Genomic DNA, 17,381 nt, shown 5'->3' on the forward strand with positions numbered 1-17,381 from the left:
ATAATATTTACAATTCGCCTAAGTATGGTGAATTGTGATACATTCCTTAAGTAGCTTCACTGCACTTTCATCCATACCAACTTTTGTTTTTTTATCACTTTCAAAAAAAAAGACTTGTAAACATTAAAATATTAAATTGAAGGCTAGAAAAGAAAAATAGGTTATAACTTTCAATGTACATAGTAGTTTGACGATAAGTGTCTTGTCGCAATGAACAGATTGTATCTTGAACAATAAACATTATTAACAGGATATAAAGATCATGCAAGAATTTCAAAGGGCTTGTACAGAAATATGACATTATATGAAGTAAACATGATAAAGTTTAAAATAAAAACATGATAAAATTTCCACATGGAAGAATCTTGAATGGAAAATAAATAATCTTCCATTCATCTAAAAAACTCATAGACAAAATTTTAGAAGCTGCCTGCCACTCCTCCTTTTTTTATTTCCCTAGAGAACCCCTTTTCCCAGAAAATTTAAAAGAAGAAGAACAAACAAAAAGCACAGCTCTGGCTTTCATGTGAAACAGTGAAAGACTCCACTATTGTAAGCTCTTGAGGAAGCAAATCCTCAGATTCCATCCTTAATGCGAATAATCAAATCAAAAAAGATTGGTAAATGATGATGAAAAATGATGATGATTTCATTGTGGTAGGGTTAGTTGTGGTACATGCCAAGTATGAAGCTGAAAGTGACATGACCATGACCATGACCATGACTATGGAATCCGCCACTTATTGTGTTTGGATATTAGTTGAATGCGATATGAACAGTCTCTCATCTCAATCATAAGAAGAGTTTCGTTCAAGTCCATTTGCATTGAGGCAACATACAATGATACAACAGTATCCAAACATAGCCCTACACTACTCTATGAAACCAGTTTTGGTCAAAACAGCATTTCTCACTTTGCTGAGATCTCTCCCTTTAAGTGTCCTCCCCATCCCTTCACAAACAGAAAAAGATGAAATCTGGCTCCTTTTAAGTTTCCTTGCAATCCATTCATGGGGAGGAATCATATCATCCTTATCCCCATCCTCACCATCATCATCATCACCACCATCATCATGGTAATGATCTCCATAAACACAATCTCCCTTGTTGCTTACACCCTCTCCAACATCAGCCAATGAACCATTCCTAGACCCTTTTTGGCCATTCATCCCATAAATTTTTGACCAGTCAGGAATGTCTACAGGTACCGAGGGCGAGGACCCTTGAACCACATTTGCATGTGTAATGCTAGTAGCCCTTGGAATCTTTCTTGGAGAAGTTGGTATGAGCCATGCAGAAGAACCAGAGGAATCCTTGGATACCCTTGTGGCTGGGATTAAACAATCCCTCTCCTTTTTCACACCCCATAATTCTTCTTCATCAAAATCTTCATTCCTCATTGATCCCCCACCTGAACCACTGCTTTTGTTGAGAAAACTACCCCAATCTGCCATTGCTATTGGTTCTGCAAACACAAATGGAAGGGCTGCTTGTGAGAAAACAGAGGATGAAAAGTGGATAGAGACCAAAGCAAATGAAAACAAAGCAAACAATTTCAGTTTAGATATAGATATCATGGCTATTGATAAGATAATACTTTTTTCTTCCTCCTTGGAAATCAGAAAGCAGAAAGGTGTAAGAGAATACTATGAGGAATCAACCATGCCTTTGTTTTCAATATACCCTCCAAATGGAAATAAAGTTCCTCAAATGGGAACCCTGACAAACCCTTAAAAAACCAACAAAAAAATGGAAGCAATCCTTGAAAACTCTTTAAAGAAAATCACAGGTTTCAAGAGACAATATACTAGGCAGAAAAAGACAACAAAGAAGCAAAGGTGCATGTGTTAAAAAGCTTGGATCATACATAGTTTGGTCCATGAAAAAAAACTCACATGTATAGTAAAAAAGGCAGAAAGAAAATGATGGGTTTTGAACTGAGCCTGAGATGATCTCTATATATAACAACTTGGTTAATTGCAAAAGTCCAAAAGATCACAGACGAAGGAAATGGGCATAGCAGCATCCAGCAATGCCCAGAGAGCAAGTCCCATCACAGCTCAGCAGCACTATTAAGAAGAGGGAAGAAAAACAGGTTGAGGCTGCTGTGCCTAATTTATCACAGTTTCAGATGCAGTGAGTATAATTTTCCATGATGTTTGAAAACCCTTGCAAATAATTTTAAAGCTAAAATTAATTCTGTGAAAAAGCTTTTGCGAGTAGCTTCTGCATGCCATAATGGATTTTTGTCCTTTCCAATCATACAACTTTTGCAGCAGTAAATTAACCAACAACATACCAAGTTTTTATAATTCAACTTTTCATTCTCAACCATTTAATCTAACAATTAATGGAAAGAATTTGCATGAGAAGCCGGTCGGAGAGGATCCATTTTCGTGTTAGAATTGATTCTAGCAAAATAAAACTAATAAGAACATATTAATTTAGTGCATGTTTGCAAATCCTATTACAATTTATTCTAAAACCATAATCAATTTAGAAAAAGTGAGGATGTGAGTATGTACTAAATGCCACAATTGAATGCGAGTAAAGAGAAGCCGATCCAAACTGGTTTTCTTTATGAAAAAACTCTGAAAAGCTGCATCTAGACTGAGAGAGGTGGTGAAGGATGATTGGAGTAGTTGGACGTACCTCAAGATTCTGCAACCTTATCCACTCTACACTATGGTAACAAAGCAGAGCTCATCCGGCGGTAGTAAAGACAGAAGAGATAAAAGTGTGGTGTATTTAGGCTTTAGTTTAGGTGAGCTGTTTCTTCTCTTTGTGAAACTTGAAAGTGTGAGCCTATGCTGGCATGCAAAGTAGCAACCTTTTCTTTTATTAATGCTGCAGCTAGCATCGATCTCCTTGGAGAGGGTGCTTAGTTACTTCTTCCAAAGTAAGTAAAAGCTACTTGGATTGGTTGGTTACTACTACCACATTGAGATTTGTAGCGGGTTTTTGCTGGCGAATAACTAATGGCAATTTCAACTGTGACTGAGCTTATCTTTATCTTCAATGCTTCCTGGCTTGTGGGATCATTAATGTGTTGATGCAGACACAGGGACAGAGTGAATGTAGAGCATATTATGGCCAAGGGGTTGGAGAGTTATGATTACTTGAATAAAAAATTACTTACTTTCTATTAAAATATATTTTTTCCTGTTAAAATTATCATTTTATATTTTATGTAAGACACTTTTATAAAATTGCATTTTTATTTGCTAATTTTCTAAATTGCTTACTAATATATGTTCTACTTCATCATCCTAAATAGTATTCCATGTGTTCCCATTTATGTGTTACTTATAACGAGTATTTATTTTTAAATATAAGTCATTTTATAATATTTATGTAACATTTTTTTTCAAAGTTATCCTCATATTTAAGTTAAATAGATAGTTCCTTTACAATGTTGCAAAACAGCAGAAGTCTATTCGTGGCTTGTAACTCCTTTGTTGGATTGGGCTAAAAATGGGTTCATATTGGTTACATCTGACACAAACACCAAGTATAGGACAATGGAGCATTACGGTGACATTTGCATATTCTTTCTCATTTTACTCTAACACTGCTCTTTTAAATACAAGAAACTGTTGTTTTGGAATTAGAAACCAACAATTGAGTAACTGAACATGAACATCCTCCATTGAATATGCTCGCGTGCTGGTATGTACTTGTATATAGGATCAAGCTAAGCCTAAGACCATATGCAATGGTGAGTTGAGAGAGTTGTTGAGGGTTTGTAGTGGTTCTTGAGAATTTGTTGAGGATGAGGTGGAGGAGTGAGATGTTGAGAGTGGTGCTAGGTGCCACGTGACGACTTTTGATTCGTCCGCCGGATTTTTTGTTTTTAAAAATTTTAAACTGAATTATTTTGTTGAAAAAAAAAATTGAATTTTTTTAACCAAAATTCGTAACTTCTTTTCCTCTATAAATAGAGACTTGGTTCGTTTGATTTGGACACAAAAAAAAAATCAATTTTTTCACCATCTTATTATCTCTCTCACCATCTTATTATCTTTCTTCTATAAATTATGGTGACCTCTAATATGCACCACTTTTAGAGTGGTGTAATTTTACACCATTTTTTTAACCTGCTATAACAGGTCAACACATCTTTTTTTAAAGAAATTTAATATATAATAAATTTTTAATGATATTTTTTTTAAAAAAAAATTAATGTGTAAACCTGTTATAACCTATCAAAGTAAGTGGTGTAAAATTGCACCACTGTAAAAGTGGTGCATATTAGGAAGACCTATAAATTATTGTGTACTTAGTTTTTTGTCTTCCATTTTTAAGTTAAGGAAATAAAATAAATTATTGTCTATATTTAAAAAAAAAAATTGTTAAGTGTTTATTGTTTTAATTTAATTTAAAACAATATTTGTAATTTTATGTAAATAATAAAAACAAAAATATAAAATTAAATAAAAATATAAAATAAAAAAGTGGTGGGGTAGGGTGAGTAGTGGGGTAGGGTGTTGAATGAAAATCATTGGAGTGGGTAATTGTTGAGAGAGTGTTGAATTGAAGAGAAAAGATGATGTGAAATGTTGGGAAGAGAAAAAATCGTGTTGAAAGTGTGTAGAATGGTTTAAGATGATCGAGCTTTCCTAGTTAGTCACATTATCCTATCATTTTCCACAGTGTTTTGTCGCTTCTATGCTCTCAAAAAGTGAACAAGACTTGGTGGATAGTGGTAAAAATGGTGAGGTGGAGTCCCAAAATGGGAAATTTTTAACCCCTCTTAGTTGCCACCTATATCATTACAGATTTAGGTCATTGACGTGTCCTGCATAATATGGTTCCACGTAAATATGTTAAGCATCACAATTCACAAGCACCCACCGAGACACACACCACCTCCTCTATTGGTTAGTATTATTACATTAATTAATATATATCTTGTTATTTGGTGGTATATGCCAAAGTAGAGAGGATAAATAGTATTCGCATAAACATGATAAGAGTCAAACATAATTCCAATTTCCAAGCATGAGATGTGAAAGTTATTTTTATTTTCTCAATATAACTTTGGTAAGTTGGAAAAATTATCTTGGGACCCCAAATATATGTGCTTTTTAACTAGAAATCAAACACACAAATTGCTTTTGGATCAATGATATTTGGATTGGATATCTATTAAGTAAGCACTTAAAAAAAAACCAATGGAACTTGCAAGTTCATTCACTCACTTTGCACTTGATGAAAATGTTGTTTTAAATCCAACAACAATGTAAATCATTCAATCAAAACAAATGTCAGCTACAAAGTCAAGAATCGAAATTCAGAAGATAAGACACTTCTGCTTAATGTTAACATCTATCTCATGGCTTCTAATTCTAGGCAAGCAAAAAAAGCTTATGCAGTTACAAAGGAGAAGTGACTCGACTTCTAATCCTACTTGAACGCCTAACAGGAGTAACTATCTCCTCATCTCCATATCCCTGAAAAAACAAATAAACAGAAACACATTAGAAACACAATGATAGAATATTCTGCAAACAGCAACATCAGAAAAAAAACAAATTAATACTCACTTTGCTTGGAATTTTCTCGTACACTGTTAAGCTTCCATAGGAGGGTGACATGGAATAGTCTGATGAAGAGGCCAAAGACTCTCTCCTGTTAACACTCTTCTTGGGCTGCTTCTCCACGCTGTGAGCTTCATTCAATTTCTTATCAACTCTTGTGCTGTAAGATGAGCTTTTCTGAAAGCTGCTCATTTCTGAAGGGCATGGCTCTGAATTAAGCATGTCCATTTCTATGGGGCCATTCCTCAGAGATGGCTTCTCTGGAGAAATCTGCTTGTTGGTATGTGCTTCCTTAACAAGCATAGGTTGCTCTTTAGAGCAGCTAGTGACTTTTTGGCTTCTGCTTTTACCTTTCCTTGACCAGTTGAAAGCAGCACCTGCAATTAAAACTGTACCTCCACAGAGCAGCATGTATAACACCATGCCTTGAGGAATTTCAATTGCAGCATCATCTATGCTGGTTGGTTCAGTTTGAATTTCAGCAACCTCTGAATCCAGATCTTGCCATTGCTGGAGATCTACATCACCTAAGTTAGCATCAGTTTCATGTCCCTGCTTTGTGTCTATGTTGCCTGCTCCATACACCTCCACTGGGATTTCAGCAGCCTCTGAATTCAAACTTGGATGATTTTCAACAATGAATTCAACTCCTGCTTCAGCCTGCTCTGACTCTACCATAGTGGTAGACTGGCCTTCGTAATCTGAGGCACCTGAAGCATCTTCAACATTGAAGAAGCTAGCATCAACTTCTCCAGCCAACAACATTTCATGTAAAATCTCTGCTTCAGCCACTTGCAAAGCCTGCTCTGATTCTGTCATAGAGGTAGACTTGCCCTTGAGCACTTCCTCATCTGAAGCATCTTCAACATTGAAGAAGCTAGCATCAACTTCTCCCGCCAACAACATTTCATGTAAAATCTCTGCTTCAGCCAGTTGCAAAGCCTGCTCTGATTCTATCATAGAGGCTGGTTGACCCTTCAGTGCTTCCTCAGATTCTACAGCATCAAAAGCATTTTCAGCTCCAGTAGATATTTCCATATCTTGCTGAAGTTGTTCTTCATATACTTCATAATGCTCATCTGAAATATCTTCAACATAATACTCACTTGCACCAATCTCTGAGGCAGCATCCCTTTCATTTTCACCAGGAGCAAATATAGGGTACTGATGAACCGAGATAAAATCGTCCAAAGCAGTCAAGTTATAATATTGTAACTGGACCAATTTGTTTGCTCCTCTAACATTTAAAATCAACTCAGAAATTGAAGTCAACGATTTGGTAAACCAAATGTGTAGATTCCGAGCTAACCCATCATAGTTTTCTCTTGCAAACTGGGAGAATTGATCAAAGTTAGCCCTTGCAAACTCTGAAAATTCAGAGGATTCATAAACCCCATAAAAGTCTTGAAACATGGCTTGGTCAATCACAGGTGAATTTGTGACTGAGATTGCCACAAAAGCAACTGAGAGGAGCAAAACCAAAGCAATGGCCTTAGACCTCATAGAGAAACGTGGTTTAGGCCCCTCTTTTGCTTCAACAGTTTTCCCAGAAATGAGAATCCTATCAGGACTTGGTTCAGAAACTTCACCCTGTTCTTGCTTCACAATTTCATCTGAAGAAGCATCCTCTGATTCCTTCAGTGAGACTTCAGACTGAGTGTCCTCTGTAACTTCAGTATCTGAAAAGCTTCCAGACATGAAGCTATCCTCCAAATTGTCCATAGGTGGTTTTGGTCTGTAATGAAGAAACTGTGGCCGAGGGGAGAGGTAGTTTGTTCTAGGATCATAAGGGGGCATCAAGGGATCAGCATCAAGAGGAGCTACAGTGGTAGCTGGGGATGAAACTGGAGGAGGAGGAGGAGGAGTAGCCATAGGACTAAGCTTAAAGGTAGGGTCAAGGTTAACACAATCAGAATCTTCAGCAACAGTTTCAAATATGGGTTCAGTATGAATGTGACTTTCTGGAATCAAAGGAACACTCACATTCACATTCACATTCTCATCATGGAAATCAGAATCACCCTTAGAAATCAAAGGAACATTGTAAACACCATCATCCTCAAAATTGGGGAACCCATCAAACAAAGCATAAACTTTTTTCTCCTCCAAGGGCTCAGCAAAAGTTACCTTACGAATTTGGCTTTTGGGTTCCGCGGAGGCGGGAGCGGAAGAAGGAGGAGCAAGAGCAGGCTCATTCCTCTCGGTGAGGATCTTCTTCCTGGGTGAATCATTGACCTTGATGGAAGCAGAGATGGTTGGAGACATGAAATTCTTTGAGGCCTTTGAACAAACAGCTGGTGATCGAACCTTCGCCGGCTTCAGAATCGAATCTTTCCCGTTTTCTTTGTCGTCCGCGATCGACCCAACAGAGCTTCTTCTCGGAAAATCTGCAGAATACACAAAAACCAGAACACCCATGTTAGAATAAACCCTAAAAAAATCTCTTTCTTTATCTTCAAAAGGAAAGTGATTCATTCATTCATTGCATTCAAGAAATGAAACCCTAAAAAAGAGAGATACGAATACGATACCTGAAGGGCTATTGGCTGGAGTGTTGGGGAAATTGATTCTAGGGTTTGCGATGACGGAGGAGGGTTTGGAGAATGGGTTTCCGGTGAAACTCCTTCTCATAGGGTTGCTGATTTCTGAACTTCTTGGATTAGGGTTTGATGGCAGTGAAGATGACAGTGATGAAAACTTGTTATTGTTGTTGGAAGGCATGGCTAATTGATTGAATTGAGTTGAGTTAAGGGATTAGGAGAAGAATTGAATGTAGATTGAATGAAAACGATGGTGAGATTTGAGAGATTGATGAAGAAGAAGAAGATGCAGGTAGTAACGGCTATATTTCAGAGCAAGAGTGAATTTAAATGGTTTGCGAATAGAGCCGTTGGAATCTGTTGCGGAAGACTAGCCGTTGGAGGAAAACGGGCTGCGGTATTTGAATAATCAAACACACTCTTTGATATGTTTATTTATATTTAAATATTTAGGTTTTTTTTTTAAATAGTCAACAAACTCTTTAAGTTAATTTACTTTTTTTTTAATTGGAAAGCTAAAAGCAAGAAGAAAAAACACCAAACTAGCTATTAAAAATAATTTATATATCATGTTAGATTATGTGACTTTTATTCTCTGACATTTATAAATGATCACACTAGTGACGAAAAGATATGAAGATTGTCTCTAAGCAGCACTCCTCCAGCTTATGATGAATCACCAATTTATCAATGCCTAAGCAATAGCAAAATTGCTTCACAACATTACACGTTCAAGTTGCTTCTTCCACCACCAACTTAGTGAACATGACAAAGCAAGTTTCTTAGCATTCCACCTCCAAGTTCTGCATGTTCCACCTCCACATCCTACTACTACTTGATTATTTCTTCACACTTAAGCATTGAAGATTAGTGCCTATATAAGGCAGCAAGCCAGCAACTGAGTTGCTTCTTGCACACACATGAGTAAATTTTGGTGGGAATTCTTGTTTTATTTAAGAGAGTTATTTTGATAAAGGTCTCATTTGGAAAAACATCTGAGAGCATAAGCGCTTATAACATGAGCCCTTATTCATAAGTTATTTTTAAAAAAATAATAAAATAAATTGAAAAATAAGTTCTATATAAGTATAAGATCTTTTTCATAAGTTATCATAAGTAGCTTATGAAAATAGGTCATAAGCTGTTTTCATAAGCTCTGTCAAACACTGGCATAAGTGCTTATGCTATTAAATAAGCTAAAATAAGCTCTTCCAAACGAGGATAGAGTTTTGCAAGAAAAAAATGTTACTCTTTGTCCTTGTATTATAAGAGGATTTATTATACTCTTTCTTTTACATAGTGGAATTTTATTGTGATCACCCATGATTTTTTACCTCTCACGTTGAAGGGGAGTTTTCCACGTTAATATTGTGTCTTCATTTTCCTTTTATTTAACTTGTTTCTCTTTAATTCTCAGTTGTCCTTATCTTGTGCTTCCGCATTGCTTTTTAATAATAAATCAATAATAAAAATATTAAAGAATGAGTTACTAAGATACTCATGCTAAAAAAAAATTTATTTCGATATGAGATGCTATTTCAATTATTATTCAAGGATTGAGTACAAAAACTTGAGTTTTACTTGAATTTCAAATTTTTTCATTATACTTTTCATGGATTTTACCTTAATGTTACATTCATTTAGATAAGATTCTTCTGAGGGAAACAATTAGATTATCTGAGGCATTACCAAGGGGAAAAAGGAACCTGTTTATCATATTTGAAGACTTATGTAGCAACCAAAGAAAGTTTAAACTTAAAAAGGCATATATAAAACATTCCAGATATATACACATAGTTTGATGGCATTTCAAACTAAAAGTAAAGAATTTACAAATCTCCAGTTCTTCGAACAATTGGTATTTAGACCACATGGTTCAAAGATTGAAGGAACTAGAATGAAATCAGCACCGGCATATATCTAGATCAACAATTTCAAATGAGTCATCAATGCCTGTTATGCTGCACTCACAAGGGGTCAAATGTTACCAATGATTTTCACTTCCTCGATCAATTACACTTGACAGAGTCTGGCATGGTCATTATGAAGAGAATGCAATTGATTGGCCATATTCACAAAATCACGTTAGATAGAGAATCTGGAGCTGAACCCAGTAATGCAACCTGCATTTAAATATTTACATGGCCAAGACATTGATTACTTTAAAACAACCAACATCTGCAAACAAGTTCCCAACTGAAGTAGAAAGCCTAATAAAAAATTAAAGGCCTTGCTTTGAAATTGATCCTTGGCTTATGATCAATCAATATAATCACATATTTGAAGCGTAAAATAGTCTTATGCAAGAACGGTAATCAATATCAATATATATTAGAAAAGAAGAACTTCTATCAGGCTGATTTAGTGATGTGTCATTCTCATGTTAATTCTTAGTGACGTGTCATTCTCACGTTAATTCTCATAAAAAAAAATTCACGTGTCATTCTCGGGTTAATTCTCATAAAAAACATACATTTTTAAATTTTAGATTTGATTAGGATTTAGGTTGTTTATTTCTTGATTTTATCTTAATTTATTTTTGATTTATTTTTAGAGTATTAATTAATTTTTATTGAATTTTCGGATTTTTAATTAATTCAAGATTTTATGAGTTTTTATTGTGATTTGCTACATTTTGATAGTTTTTATCTATATTTATCTAGTACCTTTTTAAATTTTATATTTGATTAGGATTTAGGTTTTTTATTTCATGATTTTATCTTAATTTATCTTATTATTTATTCTTAGAGTATTAATTAATTTTTATGGTATATTTATTGAATTTTCGGATTTTTAATTAATTCAGGATTTTATGAGTTTTTATTGTGATTTGCTAGATTTTTGTAGTTTTTATCTATCTTTGTTTATTACCTTTTTAAATTTTAGATTTGATTAGGATTTAAGTTGTTTATTTCTTGGTTTTATCTTAATATTTATTTAATGTTAATTTCAGAAAATATTTTATTTTATTTTAGAGTTATTTTTAGAGTATAAATTAATTAGGATTTAGGTTGTTTCTTTTTATCTTAAATTAATTAATACTCTAAAAAAAATATCACGTGTCATTCTCAGGTTAATTCTCATAAATAAAAAATTCACATGTCATTCCATTTGATAGATTCTTTTATGTTGTGTTATTTTATCTTAAAACTGAATTTTAAAAAATTTGCCCTAATTATCTAAGATTTACCTAGATAACTCCTTACTAAATTTATTAACAAAACAAATCTTGAAACCGTTTTTATTTCTCTTTAAATTAGAAAAAGTCTCAAACCTAATTTACTACATATTTACAGGAATCCCGTGATTTCTCATTTTATTCTTTCTCATGATCCACAATATAAAAAAATGTAATGCTGAGATTATAATCCATTAAAATTTAAAAGATTTTCCTAATTATCTAAGATACTGCATCAGTCATATCCTCCTCTATATATTAATATATATTAGAAAAGAATTAGATAACTTATCTTTTGTTGACACGTGTTTCCTAATTCTAAAACAGATCTTGAAATCGAATTTTAAAAGATTTGCCCTAATTATCTAAGATTTAAACAAACACGCATAATCATATTAATGATTAATTGATATATCAAATATAATAAACATATTTCCCGCACGGGAAAAAAACACTAGTTTGTTTATATTTAACTAAAAGTACATCTTTCTAAATCAACAAATCATAAGATGTCAATGAAAAACACATGAAGATCCTCATCCATTCAAATAACAGTTTCAACAATTTGTGATGATTTTGGGCAGGACATATCGCATTGTGCATTGAACAACAAATCAGAGGTGTTCAATGTTGTAGGCATGCAGCGTCAACAAAACCTTCCCTCCTCTATTACTTTCTCCATTCATTTTTAAGTTCATTTCCAACAATTACCTTCATACTATCATATCACTCAAAACGTGGATGCTTAAATGCTTCCAAGATAACACAGTTCGCTGTAATTTAAATTCTTGTAATGGCAAATGTAAAACAAAATGCCTTAGACTAAAGAGCCGCAATATGCTGCATATGACCTTATTTAGGGAAAAAAAATTAAGACATAACATAGGCATGCTTCAGTTCTAGACAACTTTGATCAATGCAACTGATCATATCTCTACTGCATTGTTATGATTAACTTGACTCCTAGTCAGCAAGGCTGTCTGGAACAAACTCCGGCTGGGATTCGGTTTCATCCAATTGAGACGTTCTTATTTTAGCCTTCTTGAACATGCTTGAGCTTTTAAGAAGCAACTCAATTGGCATGCCTTTTGTGCTTGACAAACTGTTCAAAGAAAGATTAAGAACTCAACAACTACTACTACATAATTAAGGGACATAAACGCATGAAACGTAAAACAAAAGAGAAGCCCCAAAAGTATCTATTATCTCATTACAGTCAAGCAATCATACCTTGTGTTTAACATTACACCATAAAAATAATATAAAAATGATAGAATTTTCTCTTTGAAGTTGACATTTCAGCTTATTTCTCTCTAGGCATATGTAAATACCAAAAGTGCATATAAACGGCCCCAAATAAAATACTAACATTAAGTCTAGCTATGTTAGTCGTCTAATATTGAAAAATAATTTTATTGGTCAACAAGTTCAGAGGTGGAGTAAAAGTCCTTCCTATGATCAATTAAAATAATTGTCTCAAGATTTTGTTGGGATGTAAATGCTCATATTCGTAAAAAGAAAATTTAAAAGATGAAATCAGAATCTGAAATTGGTAGCAGAAAGAGGCACATTAGAAATGACTATTCAAACATGCTAGCAACTTAAGGCCAACAACAAAAAATGCAAATGCTTTGGCTAACTTATATTAGCAGAAATACTATTCAATAAGCTTACCTTGCTTTTAAGGAAGGTCCTCCACCATTTTCCATCCTATCCCCACCATACGCTCCTGATTCAATTAGATACAAAAATAGAAAAAATCAGTTTCAAATGATATACCACCATTTTGATGAGCAAACAAGATATATCATGAACGTAGCCATATAAATCTTTATTTCAAGCTTACCAGCAGGAATCACAAAGCATATCCAGACACATATTCTAGAGGAAAACAAAAAGATAAACCAATGTTGCACTGATGAATGATGACACCGTGAAGATTATGGCAGTATAATCCACGAAGTACGATAGCAAAACTAAACAGTAGATAAGAACACCTATTGGCTCAAATGCAGTGCCCTAAGTAGCTGACAAAAAAATAGTTTCCACAGCCAATCATCAGGAAAGTGCTAAGCCACAAATGTAAATGTTGCGTGGCTGAATATAATTTCTTAGAATTGAATGAATGAGAAACAATCAGAAAAAGTCTGAATTGCAATAATCTAATAGTTCTCCATTCATCTTCCAGCACTAAAAAAGTAACACCTCAAAATAAGCAGGAAACAAACAAGCTTTTCATATTTTCAACATTAATGGTGGCTACATATTTCTAGCTCTTCAAACACAACATATAAGAACTAACAGTTGAATACCAAATTACCAAAGATCAAATCTCAGAATATAAGAAAGGGTTAACTTCTAACTAATACAATCAGAAACTCAGTCATCTACCCACAACCCAGACAACCACATAGATTAAAGAATATTTACATGCACTGTATCAAGTATTAATTGATAAAAACATAAAGGCAAACTCCCAACTAAAGTAGATTTCACTTACCATGTTGTGAATCCAGATCTGAGCTGCTATCCCCATCTGAGGAATCAGACATGAGTGAATTATCTGATCGAGTTCTAGTGCTGACATCAGAATTATCAGCTTCATCTTGGGAGGTCCAGCTATTATCATCCTTGAAAATTCCTCCAGCTAATAAGCTCTTCCTCTGCTGTATGTTACTCACAACTCCCCAAACATTATTCCCAGAAGCCTTTCCTGCTTTGTCTTTAACCATTTTGTTCGAACTTTCCAACTTTGAGTTTGATATAAGCAAGTGTTCTCTTCGTTTGTCCAAATCCATACTTTCCCCAGAAGCACTCTTACGAGGTTTGCTATTTACTTTGACTGAGGACATGGCACTGTCGGACGGACTAGACATCTTTGCATCTTGTCTTGTCTTGTGTACCTTATGTACCTTCTTATCAGGGTGAATCTTGGGTACATCACATTCTTCCTCAGCTCCCACAGTTTGTTTGTTCTCCAATTGAGGCATGTGGAAATTTTTTAAACTGGATGCCCTTTGGGGTGGACTGCTGAGAGGATTATCAACAGAAGTAATGTTATCTTTTGTATTATCACCCTGCACTGTGTCCTCTTTTTCCCTTTTACTTTTTTGTCTTTTCTTTGTAGCTGGTGGAGTTTTACACATCCCTTCATCAGGTACAACAGAACCCTCCTTAATGCCTTTATTGGATCCATCTACAACACATTCAATATGTGAATTTGGAAGCTCATGATTTACGCAGCAATTGTCCCGAGTCTCAGGTAGTGAGCGGGTGAATGAAATGTCAGGATCATTGTTGCCAGAGGATTTTACATCAATCTCCAATTTTTTTACAACATTTCCAACAACCGGAACTTCTTCATTTTCATCCTGTTTTTTCTCCAACAGAGGCACTTGTGAATTGTTCATACTGGATGGACTTCTGGGAGGATTATCAACAGAGGCAATGTTATCTTTTGAATTATCACCCTGCACTGTGTCCTCTTTTTCCCTTTTACTTTTATGTCTTTTCTTTGTAGCTAGAGCAGTTTTACAAATCCCGTCATCAGGTACAATAGAATCCTCTTTGATGCCTTTATTGGATCCATCTACAGCACATTCAATATGTGAATTTGGAAGCTCATGATTTACGCAGCAACTGTCCCGTGTCTCAGGAAGTGAGCTGGTTAATGAAATACCAGGATCATTGTTGCCAGAGGATTTTACATCAATCTCCAAATTTTTGACAACTTTTCCAACAACCGGAACTTCTTCATTTTCGTCCTGCTTTTTCACCAACAGAGGCACATGTGAATTGTTCATACTAGATGTCTTTTTGGATGATCTACTGGGAGGATTATCAACAGAGGCAATGTTATCTTCATTTTCATACTGCACTGTGTCCTCTTTTTTCCTTTTACTTTTTTTTCTTTTCTTTGTAGCTGGAGCAGTTGTACACATCCCTTCATCAGGTACAATAGAATCCTCCTTAATGCCTTTATTGGGTCCATCTACAGCACATTCAATATGTGAATTTGGAAGCTCATGATTTACGCAGCAATTGTCCCGTGTCTCAGGAAGTGAGCTGGTTAATGAAATGCCAAGATCATTGTTGCCAGAGGATTTTACATCAATCTGCAAATTTTTGACAACTTTTCCAACAACCGGAACTTCTTCATTTTCATCCTGTTTTTTCTCCAACAGAGGCACCTGTGAATTGTTCATACTGGATGTCATGTTATCTTCATTTTCATACTGCACTGTGTCCTCTTTTTTCCTTTTACTTTTTTTTCTTTTCTTTGTAGCTGGAGCAGTTTTACACATCCCTTCATCAGGTACAATAGAATCCTCCTTAATGCCTTTATCGGATCCATCTACAGCACATTCAATATGTGAATTTGGAAGCTCATGATTTACGCAGCAATTGACCTGTGCCTCAGGAAGTGAACTGGTTAATGAAATGCCAGGATCATTGTTGCCAGAGGATTTTACATCAATCTCCAAATTTTTGACAACTTTTCCAACAACCGGAACTTCTTCATTTCTATCCAGCTTTTTCTCCAACAGAGGCACCTGTGAATTGTTCATACTGGGAGGAGTATCAACAGAGGCAATATTATCTTCATTTTCATACTGCACTGTGTCCTCTTTTTTCCTTTTACTTTTTTTTCTTTTCTTTGTAGCTGGAGCAGTTTTACACATCCCTTCATCAAGTTCAATAGAATCCTCCTTAATGCCTTTATTGGATCCAACTACAGCACATTCAATATGCAAATTTGGAAGCTCATCATTATCTTTTGAATTATCACCAGGTACTGCATCTTCTCTTGTCCTTTTGCGCTTCTGTTTTGTCTTTGAACTTGGCACAGATATTGACAGATCATCCTCACGTACGTCGCAAACATCCTTAATGCCTGTACCGGAAGAACTTGGAAGAACTTCATGATTTACAAAGCCACGCTCCTCTGCCTCTGGAATCGAACCATGCACTGGAATACCATCTTCATTATTGCCAGCTGATTTCTCCAAATTTTTTACATCTCCTTCGCCAGTCTGTTCTGAAACACAGGGTCTGACATTATGAATTCCTCCACCCTCATCCAGCTTGTTCTCTGACTGAAGCAACTGCAAATTATCAAGGCTAGACACCCTTTTGGACGCAGAATTATCAGCATGACAGACTAAAGCATTTTCCGCAACGCCATGACACACCACCTGGTTAGGAGAACCATGAGGAATCAATTGATCCCCTAATGCAGAAACCTGAACACTAATGTACCAGCTCTTTTTGAAACCACTAAAGGCATTTCTCACACACATGGAATCTGCTAGCTGATAAGAGTACCCCTTGCGCTTAACCTAACAAAAGCAAAACAGCAAGATATAACAACAAACACCATGGCTTCAAAAACAGCGGAGCTAGTAGTATATATACCGTACCTTAATCCCATGAACATGTATGTGCCCAAATTCCGGAAAGCATGAACGGTGTTCTGACTCGATTCTCTCTACATATAAAAATGTATGCAAATCATGAACAATGAAATAACAAATGAAAGGGAAAGAGAGAAGAACGAAGATTACTTTTGAGGTCGGAGGCGGTGTCGTGGTCAAAAACGTCGACTGCCAAGTGTGTATCGAGGTTGGTGTCGATGAAGGCGGCGGTGGCGGTGACGGTGGCAGAACTCAGCGACGCCGCCGCCATTTCACTCAAAGCTTAACCCTAAAATGGCCTTCACACCATGGAAAGCTTCATCGTCGACGCCTCCAACTCACTTTTTTTTTTATTCAAGTAGTTTATCTCTATAGTATATATTTTTATCTCTGAAAAACATTTTGATTTAATTGATTGAAAATACTTTTAGATACATATATTTATTTAATAAATAAATAGGGGATAAAAAAAAAACATAAGTCAATTAGGGCGTTATAGTATACATGCTTAATGTCACCACCAACACTTTCCACTGACACTACTACCACCACAACCACCTGATATCGACCACTACCCAATACTCTTCTATCATTGTCATCTGATACCCTTCGCCACCACCACACGGTACCATATATCACACCACTACTACCCTTATATCCTATATCACACCCTCCAAAGGCTCGATAATTGGCACGCTCTACCATGTTC

General features: G+C 35.3%; 3 protein-coding genes across 4 annotated transcripts; all 3 read right to left on the reverse strand.

Annotated features, from left to right (window-relative positions):
• Window positions 1-788: 788 nt before the first annotated feature.
• Window positions 789-3,058, reverse strand: LOC130716215 (protein S40-7-like). Of its 2 annotated transcripts, XM_057566417.1 has the most exons (3): window positions 2,653-3,058; window positions 1,896-2,069; window positions 789-1,465 (listed from the first exon to the last, which is right to left on the reverse strand). In XM_057566417.1, exon 3 carries the CDS (start codon window positions 1,452-1,454, stop codon window positions 873-875), a length of 582 nt encoding a protein of 193 aa, XP_057422400.1. In that variant the 5' UTR covers window positions 1,455-1,465; window positions 1,896-2,069; window positions 2,653-3,058; the 3' UTR covers window positions 789-872. The 2 variants fall into 2 exon arrangements, with proteins under 2 accessions (XP_057422400.1, XP_057422399.1); XM_057566416.1 differs by lacking the exon at window positions 1,896-2,069 and having other exon boundaries at window positions 2,653-3,057.
• A 2,150-nt stretch (window positions 3,059-5,208) lies between these two features.
• On the reverse strand, window positions 5,209-8,502 carry LOC130713874 (uncharacterized). Its single transcript, XM_057563694.1, has 3 exons — window positions 8,072-8,502; window positions 5,547-7,927; window positions 5,209-5,453 (listed from the first exon to the last, which is right to left on the reverse strand). The coding sequence occupies exons 1-3, from the start codon at window positions 8,259-8,261 to the stop codon at window positions 5,376-5,378; spliced, it is 2,649 nt and encodes an 882-aa protein (XP_057419677.1). The 5' UTR covers window positions 8,262-8,502; the 3' UTR covers window positions 5,209-5,375.
• A 3,266-nt stretch (window positions 8,503-11,768) lies between these two features.
• Window positions 11,769-17,038, reverse strand: LOC130709922 (uncharacterized). The gene is made up of 5 exons (XM_057559051.1): window positions 16,823-17,038; window positions 16,679-16,746; window positions 13,759-16,597; window positions 12,933-12,987; window positions 11,769-12,360 (listed from the first exon to the last, which is right to left on the reverse strand). The coding sequence occupies exons 1-5, from the start codon at window positions 16,941-16,943 to the stop codon at window positions 12,222-12,224; spliced, it is 3,222 nt and encodes a 1,073-aa protein (XP_057415034.1). The 5' UTR covers window positions 16,944-17,038; the 3' UTR covers window positions 11,769-12,221.
• Window positions 17,039-17,381: the final 343 nt, after the last annotated feature.

This window comes from Lotus japonicus, chromosome 4, assembly GCF_012489685.1.
Source record: "Lotus japonicus ecotype B-129 chromosome 4, LjGifu_v1.2".
Lineage (NCBI taxonomy): Eukaryota > Viridiplantae > Streptophyta > Magnoliopsida > Fabales > Fabaceae > Lotus > Lotus japonicus.

Coding starts and splice junctions, on each gene's coding strand:
- LOC130716215 (XM_057566417.1), bottom strand. CDS start 1,454: ATGGCAGATTGGGGTAGTTTTCTCAACAAAAGCAGTGGTTCAGGTGGG.
- LOC130713874 (XM_057563694.1), bottom strand. CDS start 8,261: ATGCCTTCCAACAACAATAACAAGTTTTCATCACTGTCATCTTCACTG. Junction 7,928..8,071: donor TCCAGCCAATAGCCCTTCAG/GTATCGTATTCG, acceptor TGTATTCTGCAG/ATTTTCCGAGAAGAAGCTCT. Junction 5,454..5,546: donor ACGAGAAAATTCCAAGCAAA/GTGAGTATTAAT, acceptor TTGTTTTTTCAG/GGATATGGAGATGAGGAGAT.
- LOC130709922 (XM_057559051.1), bottom strand. CDS start 16,943: ATGGCGGCGGCGTCGCTGAGTTCTGCCACCGTCACCGCCACCGCCGCC. Junction 16,747..16,822: donor CACCGCCTCCGACCTCAAAA/GTAATCTTCGTT, acceptor TTTTATATGTAG/AGAGAATCGAGTCAGAACAC. Junction 16,598..16,678: donor TACATGTTCATGGGATTAAG/GTACGGTATATA, acceptor TGCTTTTGTTAG/GTTAAGCGCAAGGGGTACTC.